The sequence below is a fragment of the Dendrobates tinctorius genome, unplaced genomic scaffold (genome assembly GCF_039654945.1).
Source record: "Dendrobates tinctorius isolate UK_male_01 unplaced genomic scaffold, ASM3965494v1 ptg000041l, whole genome shotgun sequence".
In the NCBI taxonomy this organism is placed as follows: Eukaryota; Metazoa; Chordata; class Amphibia; order Anura; family Dendrobatidae; genus Dendrobates; species Dendrobates tinctorius.
In genome coordinates this window covers 972435-995375 of record NW_027361709.1, presented here as the reverse complement: position 1 = coordinate 995375, position 22941 = coordinate 972435, and the positions used below count along the sequence as shown (strand labels likewise).

Genomic DNA, 22941 nt, shown 5'->3' with positions numbered 1-22941 from the left:
CGGTACAACGCGATCGTGTTTGATCGCGGTGTACAAGGGGTTAACGTGTCGGGGGCGGTCCGTGACCGCCCCTGACACATTGTGCCGGGTGTCAGCTGTGATAATCAGCTGACACCCGGCCGCGATCAGCGGTGCTCACCACGTGGGCGCCGCTGATCGCTATGACGTCCTATGCCGTCCCTGGGAATTAAGTCCCAGGGCACATGGACGGGATAGTACGTCTGATGGCAGTAAGTGGTTAAATCCCAGAAAATGTAAAATTTGACTGTGGCTTGTAAACTTGTCTGGGGAAAAAGCACAAGCTGGATTTTGCTCTAGGCCGGAGTTGTTGATTTTGCGTCTACACGTGGGCCTCTTTCCTGGCCACCAGACCCCGTTCAGCCTGTCGCATTACAGTATAGCATCCTTGTCATGGTGGCAAAGTTTTAGTCACATTATCGGGTTGTTATACAAGTACTGCTTGGAGCGGATTAGGTTAACACATGGGTATATGCTTCTTGGTAGGTGCAATGTGGGAACATGTCGTGTTTAATGTTTGGGTTTTATGCGTCGCAGTGCGCTTATCTATCGATAGGTGAGTTTAATGTAATTTATTCACTTCTTGCATGCCTTTTCCCTCGTTCTGCCTTTTAGTAAATTTTTGGGTTGAGCCCTTCCTTCGATTTTCCTGACCCCTAGCTATTTGTCTTGCAGGATCTCGAGGACTTGCTGCACTGTGGAATTTGCTTTGATTACTTCAACATCGCCATGATTATCCCACAATGTTCACATAACTGTGAGTATCCTCGATGTCTGTTCCCCTGGGTCCCAGAGACGTGAAGGCGAGGGATTGATTGCCGTACTCTCCTAACCTCTGTTTGAGTCCTCCGCTGTTTTTTTGTTGTCTTCCGCCGTCATCACTTTTCTCAGTACACAGACCCCGATCTTGTACGTTATCCTGATGACAAACAACGGCTCCATATTAACCTCTGCTCTTAATTTGCGCCATTCACAATTCGTAATTACCCGTCATGTTCTGCCTTCTAGACTACTTCCACTTAAAGTTCCTCCTATATCAATCACCGATAACAATCGCTGTTTAGAAAGCAACATAAGTCAGGAACGCTTGTCGTAAGCTCCGTTCCCCGTGCCAGGCATTTCCATTACTGTGATGTATGCGTGACATGCATTGATCCGTCCAAGGGTATAATCTATATGATAGACCCCGCTGCATAGCCGTTTTGGAGCAGAGAGCTGGTATTTCTACCAGGGCTGTGGAGTCGGTAAGCCAAACCGGCGACTCCGACTCCTCAATTTCCCTTACACCGACTCCACGACTCCGACTCCAACATATATTGCTTATATTTAAGTGAAAAATTCATTGTAGTGCAATGTGAACATCAGACATTTAATCATTTTTATTATACAATAATCAAGATATTTAGATAGAACAGAATATCTATTTATTGGAATACAACTTTAAAACACAAAAACTGTAATAAATTGTAAATATGTAATACGATATGTAATATTACATATATATATATATATATATATATAACACTATGTATTAAACTATGTATTTTTTGTTTTTAAACTTTTTGATTAATTTTAAACAAGAAGAAATTACATTACATGCGACAAGTGAGATTCATTTCCATCAGATTCATAATTAATATGACCAATCTCACTGAACAATTATCAGCATTTTTCTAATTGCTGCTTATGACAATTTGCTATTGCTAGATTAGGTAGTTGCAATGCTTCAGAACCTTCTGTGAATAAGTCCAAAACAAGTTCATTGACAAATTTCGAATAAATATGTCTGTAGCTGTCGCATTAAAATATGAACTTTTAACTAAATAGACAGGATAGAAGAAAGGGATAGTGCAAAATCTAGAAAGGAAAAGAGTTTGGGGGTAGGGTAGGGTGGGGAGAACAGTGGGGAGTAATGTCCAGTCAGCCGCAAATTTACTTTATTCGCTCGAAAGATCAACCCATAGTAATAAACTATGTAAGTGGCAAAAAACAGTTTTCAACAAAAACATAAATAACTAACATTTGTGCAGCCTATGAATTTGTTCTAAGAAATAGAATTGCCTCCATTAGATCCTCCTTCATAGATGACCTCAAATCTGATCTAATAATTTTAAGGCTAGAGAACAACCTCTCTACAGTAACTTGGGTTGGAGGCAAAGCCGAAACCACATGGGCAACATCTCTAACAATTTCCGGGTATAAAGGAATTGCCTCCTGCACAGTCAGTTTTGATGAACGGTTAAATTTTTCTGTTTCTTTGAGAGCAAGTGAAACATTTTGCTGAAATATGGTCAATCTGCTTGCTATAGGAGACGGAGTGAAATCTTTTTCTTTGCGGCAACGCTTTGCCTGCTCCATGTCATCCAAATACTTGTCAAAGTCAAACTCCTCATCTGATGAGGATGAAGATATGGCAGAAGTAGCACTGTCAGGACCCAAGTCCTCTTACGCCTGGCAGTCCTCATGTAGCCCATTCATCCTAAGTGCTACCTCAGTCAGAGCTTCTTTTCCTTTAGTAAGCTGTTGATCATCAAGCAGTATACGATGACATGGGTCCACATAAACAGCTGCCAGAAAAATTTTATTTTCCAATAGCTGTGTCTCTCTCTGTTTCATTGAAGCAGAAATGCCATCTGCGATTAAACCTCCTCCTTGTGACATGCAAAATAGCAAGTTCTTCCACTCCCTTATGAAAATGCCAGGAGTTAAATCCTCAGCTTGTAATTTTTTAGTCATGGTAAATGGGTGATTAAGCAATTCCTTCAATTCAGCCACCTGTGTCCATTGACCTTCATTTAGGGTTACCTGAGGGTTCGTCATATCTATAAGAAACGGTTGTAGTTCAAGCAATCGCTCAATCATTGAATAAGTGCTGCCCCACCGAGTGGCTTGATCGACAATTGCCCCTTTCCCAGCACGTCTCTTCAAGATGGAATCAATTTTAGGGGTTCTGGCGGCAATTACAAATTTCCTCACTATTCCAATCAGATTTCCAGCATGTCCCTCTTGCACACTATAGGGCCTGTCACACTAAGCGATATCTCTAGCAATATCGCTATAACTTGTGACGTTATAGCGATATTGCTAGCGATATCGCTGTGTGTGATACTTACCGACGACCGCTCCCCTGCTGGTTATCGCTGATCGCGCGAGAACAGGCTGGACCGTTTCTCGTCGTCAGCTTCCTGCGGCGCTTCCTGTGGAGAGACGAGCGACGAGCCTGGAGCCGGGCGGGAGGACGCAGGATCGCCTGGTGTGACAGGTAAGTAGCGACCCCCGTCCCCAGCGATGTCGCTGGTGAGATCTGCCTGTGTGGCAGCTCACTAGCGACCACTTAGCGATGCACCTGCGATCCTGATCGCATCATATCGCTGGTCGAGATCGCTGGTACATCGCTAAGTGTGACAGTACCTTATCACTTATTGCCAGCTGCAGCGTGTGCACAACACAGCGCATGTGATGAATAGGAAAGTGTTTTGAACCAGCTTCTACAAGATCATCTATTTCTAAAGTATAATTTTGCTGTTCTTCTGTTGTAATATCTGTTTGTCCCTCAGTTACATGAACAGCGCTGTGGCCTTCCATCTCAAACATACTGAATCCTAAATTTTCTTCTAGCTGTTGTTCATTACTCTCATTCATCAGTTTAATTGTACTTATGTTTGAAGCATTGTCCGTTACAATAGCAAGAACCTGTTCTTGTGTGAATGTAGCCTTAGATCAGGAATAGAACAGCCATTTATAGGACTTTTCATAACTTTCCCAAATTTCTATGAAAAAATATTCAGCACATTCTGCATTGAACTACTGTACCCAATTTATTATATATTGTCGGTCCATTTTATTCCAACTCCACCAAAATGAGCCACGACTACGACTCCACAGCCCTGATTTCTACAATGTCGCCTATGTTACCAGATCATGTCTGACATTCAGGTTCGGTTTAGATTTTTTATTTGTGCTGCTTTCTCCAGTCGCAGACTGCGGTTTAGCCCCGTGTGTGGTCTGACGTGCCACCATGCAAATGAGCTGTCATTTCCACTATACACTGGTCACTTACACATGCCGATTTATCAGGATTTCCATATTATATTAGCAGGATTAAAGGAGCTTTTACTTTACTACCTGCAGTTATTACCTGTCATATGCCCATGATGGTACATTTCAGCTCATTAAGCCATCATATAGGCTTATGGCTGCACAGTGACATTTGGTTTCATGTGAATTTCTACTAGATAAAAAATCGATGACTGCGACTGTCTCAGGAGATGTAGAGGGTCACCTTGATGTGGTTTGCTCCATAGGTCTGGTAATCCTGCATTAATACATGAAACCAGATGTGGTGCAATGTTGCAGAGTTTGTATATAGCGCTAACCTAATCCACAGCCCTTTACAGACACTTTCATCACTGTCCTCATAGGCAATTTAGAAAGTGAGCCCAAATCGGTTTGTCTTGGGAGTGTGGAAAGAAACTGGGAAACCTGGAGGAAACTTACGCAAACACGGGGAGATCATACAAACTCCTTGTAGATGTTGTCCTTGTCGGGATTTGAACCCAGGACTGCAAAGCAGCAGTGCTAACCACTGAGTCACCATGCTATCCTATATATAGTACAGTACTAGCCACTGAACCACCATATTGCCCTATATATAGTACACTACTAGCCACTGAGTCATCATGTTGCCATATATATATAGTACAGTATTAGCCACTGTGCCACCATATTGCCCTATATATAGTACACTACTAGCCACTGAGTCACCATGTTGCCCTATATATAGTACAGTACTAGCCACTGAACCACCATATTGCCCTATATATAGTACAGTACTAGCCACTGAGTCACCATGTTGCCCTATATATAGTACAGTACTAGCCACTGAGTCATCATGTTGCCATATATAGTACAGTATTAGCCACTGTGCCACCATATTGCCCTATATATAGTACAGTACTAGCCACTGAGTCATCATGTTGCCATATATATAGTACAGTATTAGCCACTGTGCCACCATATTGCCCTATATATAGTACAGTACTAGCCACTTCGACACCATGTTGCCCTATATATAGTACAGTACTAGCCACTGCGCCTCCATGTTGCCCTATATATAGTACAGTACTAGCTGCTGAGCCACCATGTTGCCCTATATATAATAATAATAATAATATAATAAATTTTATTTTTATAGCGCCGACATATTCCGCAGCACTTTACATTTCAGAGGGGATTTGTACAGACAATAGACATTACAGCATAACAATAATCACATACAGTAGATTATAACAAATACCAAGAGGAGTGAGGGCCCTGCTCGCAAGCTTACAGTCTATGAGGAAAGAGGTAGACACGAAAGGTGGGTGGTAACAGTTGCCCTGATTGTATGGACCAGCCATAATGTTAAGTGTGTAACAGTACAGACACAGAGGGCTAATGGATGCATAAAGCATGTGGGAACATGATGCTGGGAACCTGGTTATGGTAAAACTTTTGGCTCTGCCACACAGGGATAGGTTAGGTTAATGTGTTGATGCGATAGGCCAGTCTGAATAAATGTGTTTTCAGGACACGCTTAAAATTGTGGGGATTGGGGACTAATCGTATTGACCTGGGAAGTGCATTCCAAAGAATTGGTGCGGCACGTGTAAAGTCTTGGAGACTGGAGTGGGAGGTTCTGACTATTGAGGATACTAACCTCAGGTCATCAGCAGAACGGAGGGCGCGGGTAGGGTGGTATACTGAAACAAGGGAGGAGATGTAGGGTGGTGCTGAGCCATTGAGGGCTTTGTGGGTGAGGGTAATAAGTTTATACTGAATTCTGGAGTGGATGGGTAGCCAGTGTAATGACTGGCACAAGGTAGAGGCATCGGTGTAACGATTGGTGAGGAATATGATCCTGGCTGCAGCATTCAAGACAGATTGGAGAGGGGAGAGTTTGGTAAGAGGGAGACCGATTAGAAGAGAGTTACAATAGTCGAGACGAGAATGAATAAGAGAAACAGTAAGAGTTTTTGCAGAGTCAAAAGTAAGAAAAGGTCGAATTCTAGAAATGTTTTTGAGGTGCAGATGACAAGAGCGAGCCAGTGATCGAATATAGCACAGTACTAGCCACTGCGCCACCATGTTGCCCTATATATAGTACAGTACTAGCTGCTGCGCCACCATGTTGCCCTATATATAGTACAGTACTAGCCACTGAGTAATCATATTGCCCTATATATAGTACAGTACTAGCCACTGCGCCACCATGTTGCCCTATATATAGTACAGTATTAGCCACTGTGCCACCATGTTGCCCTATATATAGTACAGTACTAGCTGCTGAGCCACCATGTTGCCCTATATATAGTACAGTACTAGCCACTGCGCCACCATGTTGCCCTATATATAGTACAGTATTAGCCACTGCGCCACCATGTTGCCCTATATATAGTACAGTACTAGCTGCTGAGCCACCATGTTGCCCTATATATAGTACAGTACTAGCCACTGCGCCATGTTGCCCTATATATAGCACAGTACTAGCTGCTGAGCCCCCATGTTGCCCTATATATAGCACAGTACTAGCTGCTGAGCCCCCATGTTGCCCTATATATAGCACAGTACTAGCTGCTGAGCCCCCATGTTGCCCTATATATAGTACAGTACTAGCTGCTGAGCCACCATGTTGCCCTATATATAGTACAGTACTAGCCGCTGAGCCACCATGTTACCCTATATATAGCACAGTACTAGCCACTGCGCCACCATGTTGCCCTATATATAGTACAGTACTAGCCACTGCACCACCATGTTGCCCTATATATAGTACAGTACTAGCCACTTCGACACCATGTTGCCCTATATATAGTACAGTACTAGCCACTGCGCCACCATGTTGCCCTATATATAGTACAGTACTAGCTGCTGAGCCACCATGTTGCCCTATATATAGTACAGTACTAGCCACTTCGACACCATATTGCTCTATATATAGTACAGTACTAGCCGCTGAGCCACCATGTTGCCCTATATATAGTACAGTACTAGCTGCTGAGCCACCATGTTGCCCTATATATAGTACTGTACTAGCTGCTGCGCCACCATGTTGCCCTATATGTAGTACAGTACTAGGCACTGAGCCACCATGTTGCCCCATATATAGCACTGTACTAGGCACTGAGTCACCATGTTGCCCAGCGTTGGGCAGGTGGTCGAGAATGTAAGAAATCCTTAGGCTTAATTCAGATGTCCATATATTAGACTGATATACAGGGGCCTTAGGCAGCAGAATTTCTCTGCAAGCAAATCAACCTGTGGTGCATATTTGGAAATCCACAGTAAGAGCAAACATGTGATGTGGATTTCTCACATCGTAGATCTTTTTCCCCTGCTAAATGCAATCCACTTGTACTTTTGCAGAGTGTGCTGTGAATTGCTCCTTGGATCCGCAGCTACATCCGCGGTTACTGATGACTATATAAAACTGTATACATGTTTACCCAGCCACTCCTATGGTGACAATTATGGTACCCACCACCAGAGATTTTGTGTATTGACACAGAACCGCTGCTTCTGTTACACTTGTCGACACATCATCACTAGGGTCGAGTCCAGCAGGGAGAAGGGAAGGGTTCTCATGGGACTGGTAAGGTGGGAGTACCTGCAAAAGGGGACTACAGCTCAAAACCCACATGGAAACTTTCTGCTGCTAAAGTATGAAGCCTGAACTCACCCTGACCCTTTTGGAAACCAGCGATTACTCATCTACGTGTTGTTTCCATGTGATCTGCCACCACTTTTGTGCCGAAAGCACTGAGCATCAGCAGCGAGAGGTCACAGACGGCCACGATTACACCAGGGTGATAGAAATAGAATTGCTGGTCATAACTCAGCTCCCATCAGTTCTCTCCATGTGTGATTTATCTCGAGTTCCTGCCTATGTGAACCGGGAGGATGCAAATAGCGCTTCTTTTTCGTAGCATTGTAAGCGGCGTCCTTATCTGTTGTTTACACGGTTTATTGGAGCTTCCAGTATTTATCTTGCTTTCTGCACAGATGCATTTCCATATTTATCTTGATTTTTTTTCCATTATAGGTTACTGCGGTATGTACTGTGTAAATAGTGTGCAAGTCTGGGAAGCCAGGAGCTAAGCTGTCCGTGGAGGGCAAGAGCCCGCAACATATTTTCATTTACTTCTACTGATAAGTGATTTTGCAGTCGTGGGCTATAGTTCCTTGTGGTAAAAATGTTTTCAGGCCATGTGCACACGATGCAGATTTGCAGCGTTTCCGCAGCGGATTTTACCGCGCAGAAACGTTGCATATCTGCATTGTGATGTACAGTACCTTTAAAATGAATGAAAAAAAAACGCTGTGCAGACGCTGCGGATTTTTCCGCGCGGTTTTCCTGCGGTACAAAATCCGCAGCATGTTGCTTCTTTTGTGCGGTTTTCTATCTCCCCTGTTACCAAATCCGCAGGGGGAAGACCGCAATGGAAAACCGCACAAAAACCGCATGAAAACCGCGTGAAAAATGGAAGAAATCCGCAGGAAAAATGCAGGTCATTTGACCTGCGGTTTTCTTCCATTCTGCACGGAAAAATCCGCAGGGCTCAAAACTCCGTCTGCACTCAGCCTCATTCTTGTAAATTTTGCATGTGTGCCTTGATCCTGCCACCACCTTCGTTGCGTCTGGACAACCCATATCCAATTATTCATGTAAAATAATAGCAGCAGCAGGGTTTATTTTTTGCAGGTTGAATAGTAGTTATGTAGGACACCATCCATTTTACCAAGGAATGTACTGAAAAATGGGAAAATCTAAGTGGGCTAATATGGTGGGAAAAAAAAAAAATCGCAATCTGACTATGGTTTTTGTTGGCTTCGTTTTTATGAGCCATCCTCAGTCTGTTGACTTGTCCTGTAGTGATGACGTTTTGTCTGACCTGCTTTAGCTTGCTGACTGTTTTGGAGTAGAAACTATTAGACCCGATTCGCTCATGTTGTATTAGACACAGTTATCAAAATCTGCATCACGTTTGTTGGTAGTCTGCGGATTCTCACAACCCATTCACATACAATGGAAATTTTCTGATTGAATTGTTGCAGAAAAAAAAAAACTGACTCGGAAATAAGTTGCCCTTTAGTTATTTTAGATGAAGACTGCGAGGATTTGCCTTTCGAGTGGATGTGCTGCTTACCCACAGCAAATCAGCAGCAGAAATCCAGGGGTCAACGTTGGATTTTTCATGCAAATTTTAGTGAAATTGTAGCAAATGTATTAAATGGGACCCACGACTTCACACATTTTGCAGTTTTATACAGTCTTGGGCTACTTTCCCGCAATGAGTTTTTTTTTTATTCTGGGTTAATTAAAAAAAATGATTTTACTTAATGGGTGCAGAAAATCTGCAACATCAAAAACTCACCCAAATGTCAACATGGAAACAGTCTAAGGCTATGTGCACACACTGCGGAATCACCTGCGAGTTTTCCCCCGCGGAATCACTGGTAAAACCGCAGGTAAAGTGACCTGCGGTTTTGCCCTGCGGTTCCACACCTCTACTATGTTAAAGGTGTGAAACCGCAGCGGAATCCGCAGAAACAATTGACATGCTGCGGTTTATAAACCGCAGCAAACCCACGCGGAAAAAAACGCAGTGTGAGCACTGCGGTTTTGAAAACCCATAGGGTTACGTGGTACTGTACCATGTCTGCGGAACTGCGGCGGTTCCACAGTGCCAAAACCGCAGCAAAAAACGCAGCGTGTGCACATAGCCTTAAAGTGAAGTCTACACCTCTTACTACCAGTGTAGGTTTCCAACATTTTCTGGCTTAATAAACCTGTCTGATATTTGTTGACTCAGCCCCTTCCAGGTACTTTACACCCACTTTTATAATTGAAAATTTTGCAACTAATTTTTGCCAAAATATAAATGTGAGCCTGTATTGTTTTCTAATCAGTAATGATAGAAAATGTTTCCATAAGCATTAATAAATAGTTAACACGTGTTTAAAACATTGTTTTTCTGGGGAAAAAAGCTTTCAAGTAACGAACGACCCACCAAGATCTATGTCCTTTTAGCTACGGACACTTGAGATGTCTAGATAGCGAGTGATCCACTAGCCGGAATCTAGTAAATTTTACAGCAAGCTAGTACCGATATATTAACAAAATTAAAACTGTAAAATAATGCGTATTCTTGTAAAATACTTAGGACTAGTTGCAACTGGTAAGAATCAATAAAGTTTAGAAATATGAAAAGTCTTTATTAACGTAATTTCAGTATCTTGCTTGAAGTCTTCATTCCCTATTCTATAGCAAATATGGTAATTTTCCTAACCTATAATATCACAGCGTACCATAGCAATCAGTAATATCCATATGATTATTAGAATTTGTACCATATATGGATTTCAATGATTGAAATAACAATAATAAGTGATAATACATTATTATCCATATTTTTTCATGTGATAGAACATTTTTTTTATGTCATAGGTGTAATTACCTTTTTCAACCCATAGGTGTCAGTGTGTTTTATGTAACAAGTGTTTTCATCTTTATTATTCAACTTTATTAATAGAATATATTCATTATACCAATAATATGTAGGAATGTATAGCCATGAACCAAAATACCAAAATAAGAATATATGAGTGAGTGAATGAATGAATAAAAGAATTGTTGCATATAACTCAGAAGTGAAACATTTTCCTTTGTAATAGAACCATATCATCACTATATTTAATGAAGCAATATTTTCAGTAGATATTACTTTACTATTGGTGGAAGAATTAAAAATAATGAAAAATAAGAATAAAATAAGGCTTTTATGTTGATGCAGAGTAGTTATGTCTTCAGTAACATATACCCTTAATATTTCCATGATCTGGATTATTTCATAATTGTCATAAACTTATGTTACCAAAATATTCAAATTATGCACCTTTGCATGTAATACTCTTCTTAGTGTAAATAATTGACTCTTTATAATACTTAATATTATTATACCCAATACTTATACCATTGTACCTTATTTATATTTTTTTTATTAAAATGTGTGAAGAACAGGTATTAATCAAATGTGATGATGTAGTCAGGATCAAAAACACATTTTCCCCCTTAATACCAAAAAATATTGTTTTATGAAATAATTCATTTATCAAAACCAAAATGAAAAATAATTAATTTATACATTGTGTGAATTTATACTTGCTTATACCATTATTTGTCTGAAGATGTGTGACCATTAAAATTAATTTGAATGTTATAAAATTATCCTTTGGAAAAATTAATTTAAATGTAGATTTTCTTCATAAACCATTTTGATGTGCGATTGCACTTATCACAATTAACTAAATCAAGAAATAATTACTATAGAAATATATGTTGTGTAGATAATATTTCATTATATATCCTAATACTCTAATAATTTAACTGATCTGCATATTTCTCCTAAAAATAAAGGCTTTTGTGGTTTTTTTTTTCCTCTCTTGCATTCAGAATCCTGAGGCCTCACACATACAACAAACGTATCACATTACTCCTAAGCAGCTGCTCATACACACATCTGTCATCTGTCACTCAGACTGTGTCACATATAAGTTTAAACCAAATTATCCCACATACAGAGGTGTGATGAATACACCTATTTTAACCCAAATTATCAATGCATTGTAAACTATTAGTATCTTAATATTTCTTTGTATATTCCCCAAATACACATAGCATAAAAATATATTGTATAGCTATACTTGAAACTTTAGGCCTGGAAAAAAAATTCCTTTGATTTGCAAAAGCTGAGACCCCTTTAAAATTGTTTTCCTAAAGAACAGGGACATGGTATACTGGTATACTTATTATTAGAACAAAGTTCAAATTTCACATGCTGTGGTTGTCATTCATGCCATGCAGTAAAGGCATCCACACAGAACACATTTAAAATGCAATTAGTTATTTTCTTTTAAGTGTTAAATATATAAAATCATGGAATTATTGCAACTTCCTGTGTAAATAAAGGCATAAATCCTTGTAAGAGAATTTTTTCCCAATTAAGTCTTGCTTTGAAATGAAAATTCTAAGGAAAAATAAAAGAGAAGATTAATATCATATTCATAATTCTAAATATTATTACTGGAGTAGATTTTAATTTTCACTAAAAAATACAGTTCTACAATCTACTCCTACAAACACTCTATATATACTGTATGAATATGTATATCTACAAAACTATAGAACTACAGAATTATACTCTATATAATAATTACATATAACTGACTAATACATTGTATAACACTTTTACACAACATATAATTACATTTTTAGCCAATTCCTACACCCACTCTTTCCCTGTAAAAAGATGTCTTTAAATATTCTTGCTACTTTGAAGTTAACGGATTTTCTGAGCTGCTCAGATGGACCCTTCAGCTCAAAGTCAATGATGTCACTCACCACCTGCTTCTGTCTGTCAAATTCGGCCATCTTTTTTACAGAAGGAAGATCAAAACTCATCATTTTTCTTAACTCAATCTGTGTTTTTTCGGTGCTCCTTTGCATCATTCCATATGGCTTATAACAAACATGTGATTTTCTTCGTTCTTCATAGATTTGATTTCGGGGAAAACTCATTTTGGAAGGCTTTGCTAATACAGGCTTCTGATAAAATTTTACTCTGCCTGTCTTCACAAAATTGGCACAATTTACTTTCCTTTCACGATTCTCGTGTTTTCTGGCAAAATCAAGGGATTGCGCACATTCAAATAAAGAATCTTTTTGTGACGCAATAACACGAGATGCAGGATTTAGAAACCCAAATTTGCTTACAAAAGTCTTTGAGGGACGGTATTTTGACATTCTCTATGACCGTTCTATACAAGCGATCAAATATGGACATAAATGTATAAGTGCATTCCTTCCGACCAATCCTTAATTTTTGAAGAATATCAATATCTGGATAATTTTCATTTGATGCACCAAAAATAAGAATTTTTAATCTGTCTTTATCATTTAAGTTCTCGTGTTTTTCACCAGATATCTTTAAAGATAATCTCCTAGCAAAATTTACAGGGATCCACATTTTGAACAGCTGATTCTTCTCCTCGTTAGATAAATCAAATTTGTCAGCACAGCTTTCAAAAACCTCAAAGTTTCTACAAACATGGATTTTGTTATCATATGCAGGAATGATTTTGCATATTTTTATCAAATTTTTCCTTACTTTACTTCGGAGTTGGGCCTCTGAGTGATCTATTCTTAGTGGTACATCTTTCCCTTGTACGTCCTCTACGTCAGTTCTGAAGTCTCCTCCTACTCCATCTTGTTCCACGTCTGCAAGGTCACCTTCAATGGCCGCTACAGACACTTGATTACAGTCTTGTTCAATCTCCCTAACTTTACAGCCAATCTCGGGAACATCACTATCCTCTACACAATCATTTTTGGATTTCTCTGACACCGATCTATGAAATATATCTACCATCTGTAAAATATTTTTCAATTTATCTCTTTCTCTATTTAACGACACCAGCTTAGAATCTAATTTCAGAATTTCCACTTCACATTCTGCATATAAGCTGAGCCATAATACGTCTAAATTAGACTCTTCTACAGACTTAAATTTCAGTTTAATCTGCTTAGAAAGAGAATTAATGACATCAATTTTAGTTTTCTTACCTTGAAATGTCTCAGCTTGTTCCTTTGATGGACAACGCTGGGCACTTGTCTTCACACGTCTGGCACTTGTAGTACTTCTCAATCCATCTGGCAATTCTTAGTCCTCACTTCTAGGTTCTGTCTGATTCTTGTGAGTAGTGGAGTTCCTGATAACTTGCACATATGACTGACGTTAGCAAAGTTCAATCCCCCTTTTGGGCAAGTTGAGGGAAATCCGCAAAAAAGTACAAAAATTCAGATCTGGCTGGCTCTCCAATGTAAAATACTTAGGACTAGTTATCAGATAAAAATGTAGTGGATTATTTGGTTTCTTCCATCAAAGAAAAGATTATTACAGAAAAACATAAAAATAGGTGCATGATTATAAAGGGATTGTCCATTTGTTCATAGCAAAGCAACATGTATTCATCTTTTCCTGAGATCCCACATGGCAAATGGCGTCTGTCTCTGTTCGGCTTCTCACGTAGCCATCAAGTGAAATACCAGCTATCCGTAGTGTCATGTCCGAGCAAGGATGACTCCTCGAATGTGTTTCATGGCGATAGGGAAGGAGAGATAGAGAGAGACCCCCCCCCCCCCAGAGTAAGCCCCCACCTTAAATATACATCATTCAAAGCACGTGGTCTCTACATATGGAGTTGTCCTTTTACCATGAGCTAAACTTAAATATGTAGTGGAGCTGACATGAGCTAAACTTCCAAGAATAACCTATGTAGTGTCAGCTAAAGCAATGTACAGAACTGAGTGTAATAAGAAATTAACCTGCCTGGATGGCGGTGATATGATTGCCAAGACTCTCAAGTATACCCGGCATAAGGAGTATTGGGGGAGGGGGGATGGCTTTGATTGTATTATTACAAGATATGTGAATTGTTACATGTATATTGATATCCACTGTTTATTGTTTAAAATCTTTTGAAACCTAAATAAAAATAACTGGTTTAAAAAAAAAAAAAAAAATAAGAAATTAACAACCAAATTATTAATATTTAACAAAAACTAATCTACTTTATTAGAACCAATTAAAAAGGAAAAATCCTGATAAAAAGTGCACGTGACAAAAAAACAAACAACATGAAAACTGTCCTGACACCTGTGAAGACAGTCAAATATTCAACTAGATGATCACTAAATAAGCACTAGACTTGAATGGAAACTCTAACAGGCGTCTCAGGGGCAAATCAATCAGTCCCTCTGAAGCCAGGCTTCCTCTTTACAAGTGATAATTCGCAGTCAACAATCCCATTATTTTTAATCAAACTGAATGGGATACAGAGATTGTCCATGAAAAATCAAAAAGCTCAAATCGAGCATTTTCAATATTCCATCCCCCTCAATATAGAGGGTACTTATGACATAGACAATCAAGCAGCAATAATGTCTTCAATACAATGACATCACTATCACGCTGAGGGACGTTTAAATGGAATATATGTTACTTTCCCCTTCGGGGGAACATCCAAATTATCAGCCCCCAACTAACTAGAATTTGCATACTGGCATGTACACAGGGAGGATCTCACCCAGTCATATGGTAATGTATTCCTCCATCTCACAACATCTGCTGTCACCCGACGCGTTTCACTGTTGTCCAGATCATCAGGGGAGTTACTGTGGTGTGAATAGATGCCTTCACAACGCAAGAATGTCATCAAATGAGCTGCTCACTGGTTTATCTTTATATCACGCGCCACCACATACACTTCCTGTTCTCACATGTGTGGTGAGCAAATTACTGCTGACAACTTCCTCCATTCCACGTCAAGAACCCGCCCAGTACACCCATCACAGATGTGCAGAGGTTGGTGGTAAGGGACTGCACCCACAACGCAGACCAGGGCTGTGGAGTCGGTAAGCCAAACCTGCGACTCCGACTCCGACTCCTCAATTTCCCTTACACCGACTCCGACTCCAACTCCGACTCCACGACTCCGACTCCCACACATATTGCTTATATTTAAGTGAAAAATTTATTGTAGTACAATGTGAACCTCAGACATTTAATCATTTTTATGATCCAATAATCAAGATATTTAGATAGAACAGAATATATATTGGTGTACTACCCGGTTTTCATTCTTTTTGGTACAGATACGATATGGATAGACAGATATGGATAAATGGATAGAGCAGATTTCTAATCTGTTTTTGCTATTGAAAACATTATCTATGAGCTCAAAAACCTTTCAGGTGATGCAGTTTTTTAAAAAGATGATCAACTTTTGCAGCTGAAAAACGTATCCTCAAAAAACACAGGAAAAACGCTGTGTTTGAATGTAGCCTTAGATCAGGAATATAACAGCCATTTATAGGACATTTCATAACTTTCCCAAACTCCTATGAAAAAATATTCAGCACATCCTGCATTGAACTACTGTGCCCAATTTATTATATATTTTAGGAGTCGGAGTCGGTCCATTTTATACCGACTCCGACTCCACCAAAATGAGCTCCGACTCCGACTCCACAGCCCTGACGCAGACACACATCTCCAATCTCATATCAGATGATCCAATACACGCTAAAGGCACGCCCAGTATATACGTAACCTATGTGCAGAGAGAGGCTGTGGAGGTGAGCAATAACGCGCAGGCGCAGAATCACACGCCCGAGCTAACGCAGGGCCAGCCAATGTACCTACTGCGCAGGCGTCAAACAAAGCGGTGCCAGGAGGAAATGATTCATCGTGCAGGCGCACGTGAGACCGGACCGAGAGAGGGCGATACCATACTGCGCTACTGCACAGGTGCCGTTAATGGTGTCGGCGTACTTCAACTCGCCACCCCGTTCATCACGCAGGCACGAGTTCGCGCAGCGTGATATGATGATCGATCAAAGGAAAGACGATCGAACACTGCGCAAGCGTAGTTCGTGATGTCTGGTCGCCCTTCAACTCACCACCTCTAATCATCACGCAGGCATGATAAATTACCGCGCACGCGCCAGATCAGATGGCCACTCGGGCTCCTATCAAACCCGTCCCCTGTCTTATTTGAGCAATGTATCTGCAAGACTTAACCCTAAATTTACCTAAGTCACCTAATACATGAAAAAGGCCACAGGGTCAAGAGAAGCCCCCAACCAAAAGGGGTTTAAAGGCACAATACGCAAAGTATAACAAAAGAAATTAACACTTGATGTAACGATCTCACCCAATATATATGTGGACAGGCCAGGATCTAAAAGACCCATCCACAAAGGGCTACAAAATTCTGCTCAAGCACATATAACTTCTGTGTGTATACAGATCAAAAAAACCATATGCATTACCACAAACATATGACAAAAGAACACTTAATGCCACAAAATCTTGCATTGGCGGTAACATAGTCAATATATGTAGTCGAGATTAATGAGTTAACGTATCAGCAGCCATAGGCATTATTACATACCTCAAAAAAGAATATTATATATTTCATAAATCTGTTATACGATCATGGTCATTCAAACAGTTATGCCATAATCGAAATAAACATCACAAACAAGACCATATGCTGTTCCCAACATAGTAACGAGAGCCAAACCTGACTTCATTCTCTCCGGAGGTTTCCATTATTTTTTAAAAAAATATACCAAAAAAAGTTCAAGGATAACCCCAAGGAAATGCAGATCCACGGAGTGATCCCCCGAGGAACTCCACGACCCTTATACCCCTATACAGGGATCTGGATTTACATGGAGTCCAGTTGAGAAAGATCCTGGAAAATGCATAAGTGTGGGGTAGAAATAATTCCTGGAGGAATCCGCTAAGGGGAAAAGAAGTCATAAATATGAGGTAAAGGATAGTTGATCGTTCAAACCCGTAGGTTGAAGAGTTTTAAGCCAAAAGATCCATTTGCAGGATGAGTCTGTCCCAGTCACCCCCACGAATAGGGAAGGGGACTTTATCTATCCCCATAAACTTCATCTATAATAATAAATGCCCTAACCAGCTTCCGGTTGTAACAACTTCCTTCCAGTTGTAACCGGTGACGTCACCACACACACACACGCACATGTTAACCCTCAACACACCACACCGCCTCAACACACACTCCTCTCACCTTTACCTCCACTCATGTCCACTCACTCTTTCACTCCACATACGTTCCTTTCTCTCACTCCGTTTCTCATACTCACACCGTCATCGTCGCTGCCCCGACATCTTCCTCCGCCGCCGCGATCCAGGATCCAGACGTTCTCCAGGCCGCCGACATGTTCTTGCGGGACGCCATCTTGGATTTCGTGAAATCCCGCGATATTAAAGATTGCGTCGCCGCAACAACATGTCGCTGGCGTGGACGACATCGGGATCCAAAAAGATGGCGTCGGCGAAATCTCGCGAGATTACGCCGACGCCATTTTGGATCCCGATGTCGCCATGCCAGCGACATGTTGTTGCGGCGACGCCATCTTGAATATCGCGGGACTTCACAAAATCCAAGATGGCGTCCCGCAAGAATATGTCGCTGGCGTGGGCGACATCGGGATCCAAAATGGCGTCGGCGTAATCTCGCGAGATTTCGCCGACGCCATCTTTTTGGATCCCGATGTCGTCCACGCCAGCGACATGTTGCGGCGACGCCATCTTTAATATCGCGGGATTTCACGAAATCCAAGATGGCGTCCCGCAAGAACATGTCGGCGGCCTGGAGAACGTCTGGATCCTGGATCGCGGCGGCGGAGGAAGATGTCGGGGCAGCGACGATGACGGTGTGAGTATGAGAGATGGAGTGAGAGAGAAAGGGTCGTATGTGGAGTGAAAGAGTGAGTGGATGCGAGTGGAGATGGTGAAAGGTGAGAGGAGTGTGTGTGTTGAGGGTTAATATGGCAAGAGGTGTGATGCTATCGCATCCTCCCGATGCGATAACATCGGGCCATAATCTAGTAATCTTATAATCTCCCTGGTGAACTTGATTGATGCGATTCGCTATCGCAGTATCCCTGTGGTTAATCACGTCTCCAACATGTTCACGGATCCTTTTTCTAAATTCCCTCCTCGTTTTTCCCACATATTCAAGGCCACACACACAGGTCGCCTTATAGACCAAACCTACAGTGCGACAATTTATAAATTGTCTAATCGTGTACATCATCCCTGTATTATTGCTTTTGAAGGATTTTCCTTGTGTTACTGACTGGCAGGCTTTACAGTTCCCACACTTGTAGCAACCTTTCAGTTTACCCCCAATCCAGGTTCGTGTTTTTTCCTCTCTGAAATGGCTATGAACAAATCTGTCTTTTAAAGATCTATTTCTTTTGAATGTAACTTGGGGTCTTGGTCCCAGACTTTCCTCTATGTCCGCATCCATCTGAGATGTGCATTGAACGGCATCTCCGGGCCGTCCACGAGCCGCTATTCTTGTGTTTATTCCACGTTATGGAGGATTGCAGAAAATCTCCTGCTTCATCCTCTGCCTGCTAGAAGGGAAATTGCTCATTACATTTCTGCCCTGCATAATAAAACACACAAACGCCAGAGGGGATCGCATTCACTAGTTAGCTTCTTGCTCCACCTGTCATGCATTAGCGGCAATTGGTCTGCATCCTTGATGAACGCGTGCCAACTGAAGCTCAATTATACTTCTGTCATTTTGTATTTCATTGCCAGTTACAATGAAAGTTACTTACTTTGGTTAGGTCTGAGTTTTTTTCTTTTTTTGTTTTGGTCTGGATTGACGGCATCTTCAGTCAGAGATTTCTGTTTGTACCGGGTGCCGTATATTGGACTGGTGATAGTGGCTCAGAATTATTAGCATTGGACTTTACATAGACTTTAAAAGCAGCAGCATCAAATCCGGGATTTTTATTGCTGATCTGTATTCACTTTCTATTTCCCCTATTGGAGAGATAGCGTTGCTACAAACTATAGTTTCCAGTGGTTTATTTAACAGTAGTTGATGCTCCGTTCTTTCCTAGCTGTAAGAGATATCCGATCTGCACTGCGTTTGTCTATTGCAACCATTGTCATGAAGCTGAAATGAAGAGAATAGTCCTCTAATAAGGTACAATGTAGACTTCAGGCTACCGCAGGCTCCAATAGACATTGCAGTTTAGCTGGAGTCACCGCTCATACCTGTCATCATGGAGCAGAGTTCAGAATATGTGTGGTTCTCTGTTCCGATATTATATTTTTATGTTTCACAATTTTATCTCTTATACTCGTGTTGGCACCAGTTTCTTAGGAAACAAAATTACGTAACCCACAAAACTGGCAAGCACTCTCCATGCTGGTGTTTATCCACTACTGCAAGACTACAGTGCTAACCCTCGTGTCACAGGTTTACCGCGACACGAGCCAGAAGACCGCAGCGTCTGATTTATCCTACTCCTACACTGATTAGAAGTACTTCACCTTCTTAGTAAACGGAGTAAATTTATTTTGCAAGTGCAGGAGTTAATCTGCTCAGTTGAGAGCTCCTGGAGCTAAAGCTCTCAGCTGTGCACTGTTAGCCACTCCCATCTCCTATTTAATCTGGTCCCTGGCTAGCACTCATTGTCAGAGATAGCTTATGCTGCATGGCTGGAGGTTGATGGTTATTATTGGAGAAGGCGGTTGGTGGATTTATCGGAGACTGTTGGTAGGTTTTGAGAGTGTGATCATTCTATTTTTTTTTATCCTACTTTGGTTTAACCCCATCTTCCACTCCCCGGTGTCTTCCTCTGTTATATTTGTGAGTATATTTCTATGCTTGCTATTTTTTTGTTAGCCCTGTTCATATTACTTTGTTAGTGTGGTTGGTGTATGACGGTACACTACTACACCCTTCTTCCCTGGGTGGGGGAAGGGTACAGACTGAGGGCGGATCCAGGAGCTAAGGCAAGGTATGTGGTCCCAGCACCTTCACCATCAGGAGTAATCCGGGGCCCCAAGTGTTAGGGACAGGGAAAGATCCCCTGGTCTCGGGACACCCTACAAGAGTGTCGTGTCCCTCTTATTCCAAGAAATATTGAAGGCTGTCTTTTGGTTATTGTCTGCATAAAGCTGCGTAATTGAACTCTAAGGGTACGTGCACACACATTTGGCTTTTGGCGGAGGAAAAATTTGCTACAAATCATCAAGTGTTGGCAGGTAAACCTCTGCTGAAAATGAAAAAGTTTTTGCCACGTCTTATATTTGCTGCAGATGAGATTGTTCAAGTGCACAAAAAAAGTAAAACATTTCAGAAATCTCATTCACTTCACTTGTACCGTAAAGTATAGCGTTTTTTTTTTTTTGTTTTTTTTTTAACACTACCCTTGAAAACCACAGTAAAAGCAGAGTGTTAACAAGTTTTAAGGGGGTGTTCATACTTACTTTTCTTCCCCAGAGTTTTTGTAAAGGAAACTCTCAAAACAACAGGAGTTGAAAACCAATAGGCGTTTTTTTCGTTTCAGCTCTGAAAACTAACAAATTGAAAAAAGAAATTGCCTGAACATACCCTAAAAGTGCCCATATATCAAAGAGAATAGTTGGCTGACAACTGTTTCTCCTGACTATATATTTTTTTTGCCCTTCCCCGCAGGCTTCTTTTCTACTCTGTCCCTGCAGGCTCTTCTGTGTCATTTCAACCCCACTTCTCACTCACTACAGGCTTTTTTTCTGCCCCTTTTACAGCACCTCTTTATGCAGTCTCCTCTTTATGCAGTCTCCTACTTTGTTCTGTTTCCACTCCTGCAGACACTTGTTCTGTGACTAAAAACCTCCGTCCCCCCGCCCCTCTCCGGCTCCCTTTCAGTCGCCTCCCTTGGCGCTAACTTCCCTTCCAGTCGCCTCCCTTGGCGCTAACTTCCCTTCCAGTCGCCTCCCTTGGCGCTAACCTCCCTTCCAGTCGCCTCCCTTGGCGCTAACCTCCCTTCCAGTCGCCTCCCTTGGCGCTAACCTCCCTTCCAGTCGCCTCCCTTGGCACTAACCTCCCCTCCAGTCGCCTCCCTTGGCGCTAACCTCCCCTCCAGTCGCCTCCCTTGGCGCTAACCTCACCTCCAGTCGCCTCCCTTGGCGCTAACCTCCCTTCCAGTCGCCTCCCTTGGCGCTAGGCGAGGTTTAGGTAAGTCACATACATCATTTATGTTCATAAAATTCCACTTCGGCCACAATCTGGCTCTCTGTAAGAATTATGCCCTATAGAAAGCTTTCCATATCGAGGCCTGCCTTTACTGAAGAGTGATGAGCATCTTCCGATGCTCCGGCCTTGACTCCGAGATGTAAATTTCTCCATTACTAAAATCTTATTTATGACTGCAGGATTCATAAATCTCCCGTAAATGCTGACGAAAGCATCGACTAATTGTATGCAATGCCTCACATCCATTTATCGCTCATGTTTATTTATATCATGCGCAGCGCTCTCCCTGTGTATGAAATAAATGCAGCCACTCGCATCGTAAAGTTGGTAAATTCTGTAACAGGACGCACAATGCTTTTACTCCTGGAGCCGCTGTAACTGAGACTTTATTGCACATTTTCTAAATGTTTTCTTTTACATTTGCATTCCCTACGGCAGAAAACAAGAATTCAGGATTATTGCTGCACTGAATGGTTTCCTAATCCCCATTGGATATAAAATTAATGGTGCAATGTACTAAAGAATAATTTTCTTTCTAAAATTAATAAATTTGTTATGGAACTTGTCTTGCTTAATAACACCATAATATTCCCATGATTGAAAAATACATAATATTTCACTTTTCTTGGTAATATTATTATGATGTCGCAATCAGATGTATCACTACTCTGACCAGTGATTAACTAATGTGACATTGAGGCCCATATCATTGTACGTAGGATCCAATATTGCACTAGTTATATTCTTGTACATAGGGGCAGTATTATAGTAGTTATATTCTTGTACATAGGAGCAGTATTATAGTAGTTATATTCTTGTACATAGGAGCAGTATTATAGTAGTTATATTCTTGTACATAGGGGCAGTATTATAGTAGTTATATTCTTGTACATAGGAGCAGTATTATAGTAGTTATATTCTTGTACATAGGGAGCAGTATTATAGTAGTTATATTCTTGTACATAGGGGCAGTATTATAGTAGATATATTCTTGTACATAGGGGCAGTATTATAGTAGTTATATTCTTGTACATAGGGGCAGTATTATAGTAGATATATTCTTGTACATAGGGGCAGTATTATAGTAGTTATATTCTTGTACATAGGCGCAGTATTATAGTAGTTATATTCTTGTATATAGGGTCAGTATTATAGTAGTTATATTCTTGTACATAGGGGCAGTATTATAGTAGTTATATTCTTGTACATAGGAGGCAGTATTATAGTAGTTATATTCTT

General features: G+C 41.0%; 1 protein-coding gene across 4 annotated transcripts in view; it reads left to right on the top strand.

The window, feature by feature from the left end:
- The window catches only part of RAD18 (RAD18 E3 ubiquitin protein ligase), a 281611-nt gene that overhangs the window by 8317 nt on the left and 250353 nt on the right, over window positions 1–22941 (top strand). For all 4 annotated transcript variants that reach the window (XM_073574946.1, XM_073574947.1, XM_073574945.1 and 1 more), the window contains exon 2: window positions 694–775. In XM_073574946.1, coding sequence (XP_073431047.1) covers window positions 694–775 — 82 coding nt within the window. The remainder of the gene's footprint in view (window positions 1–693; window positions 776–22941) is intronic.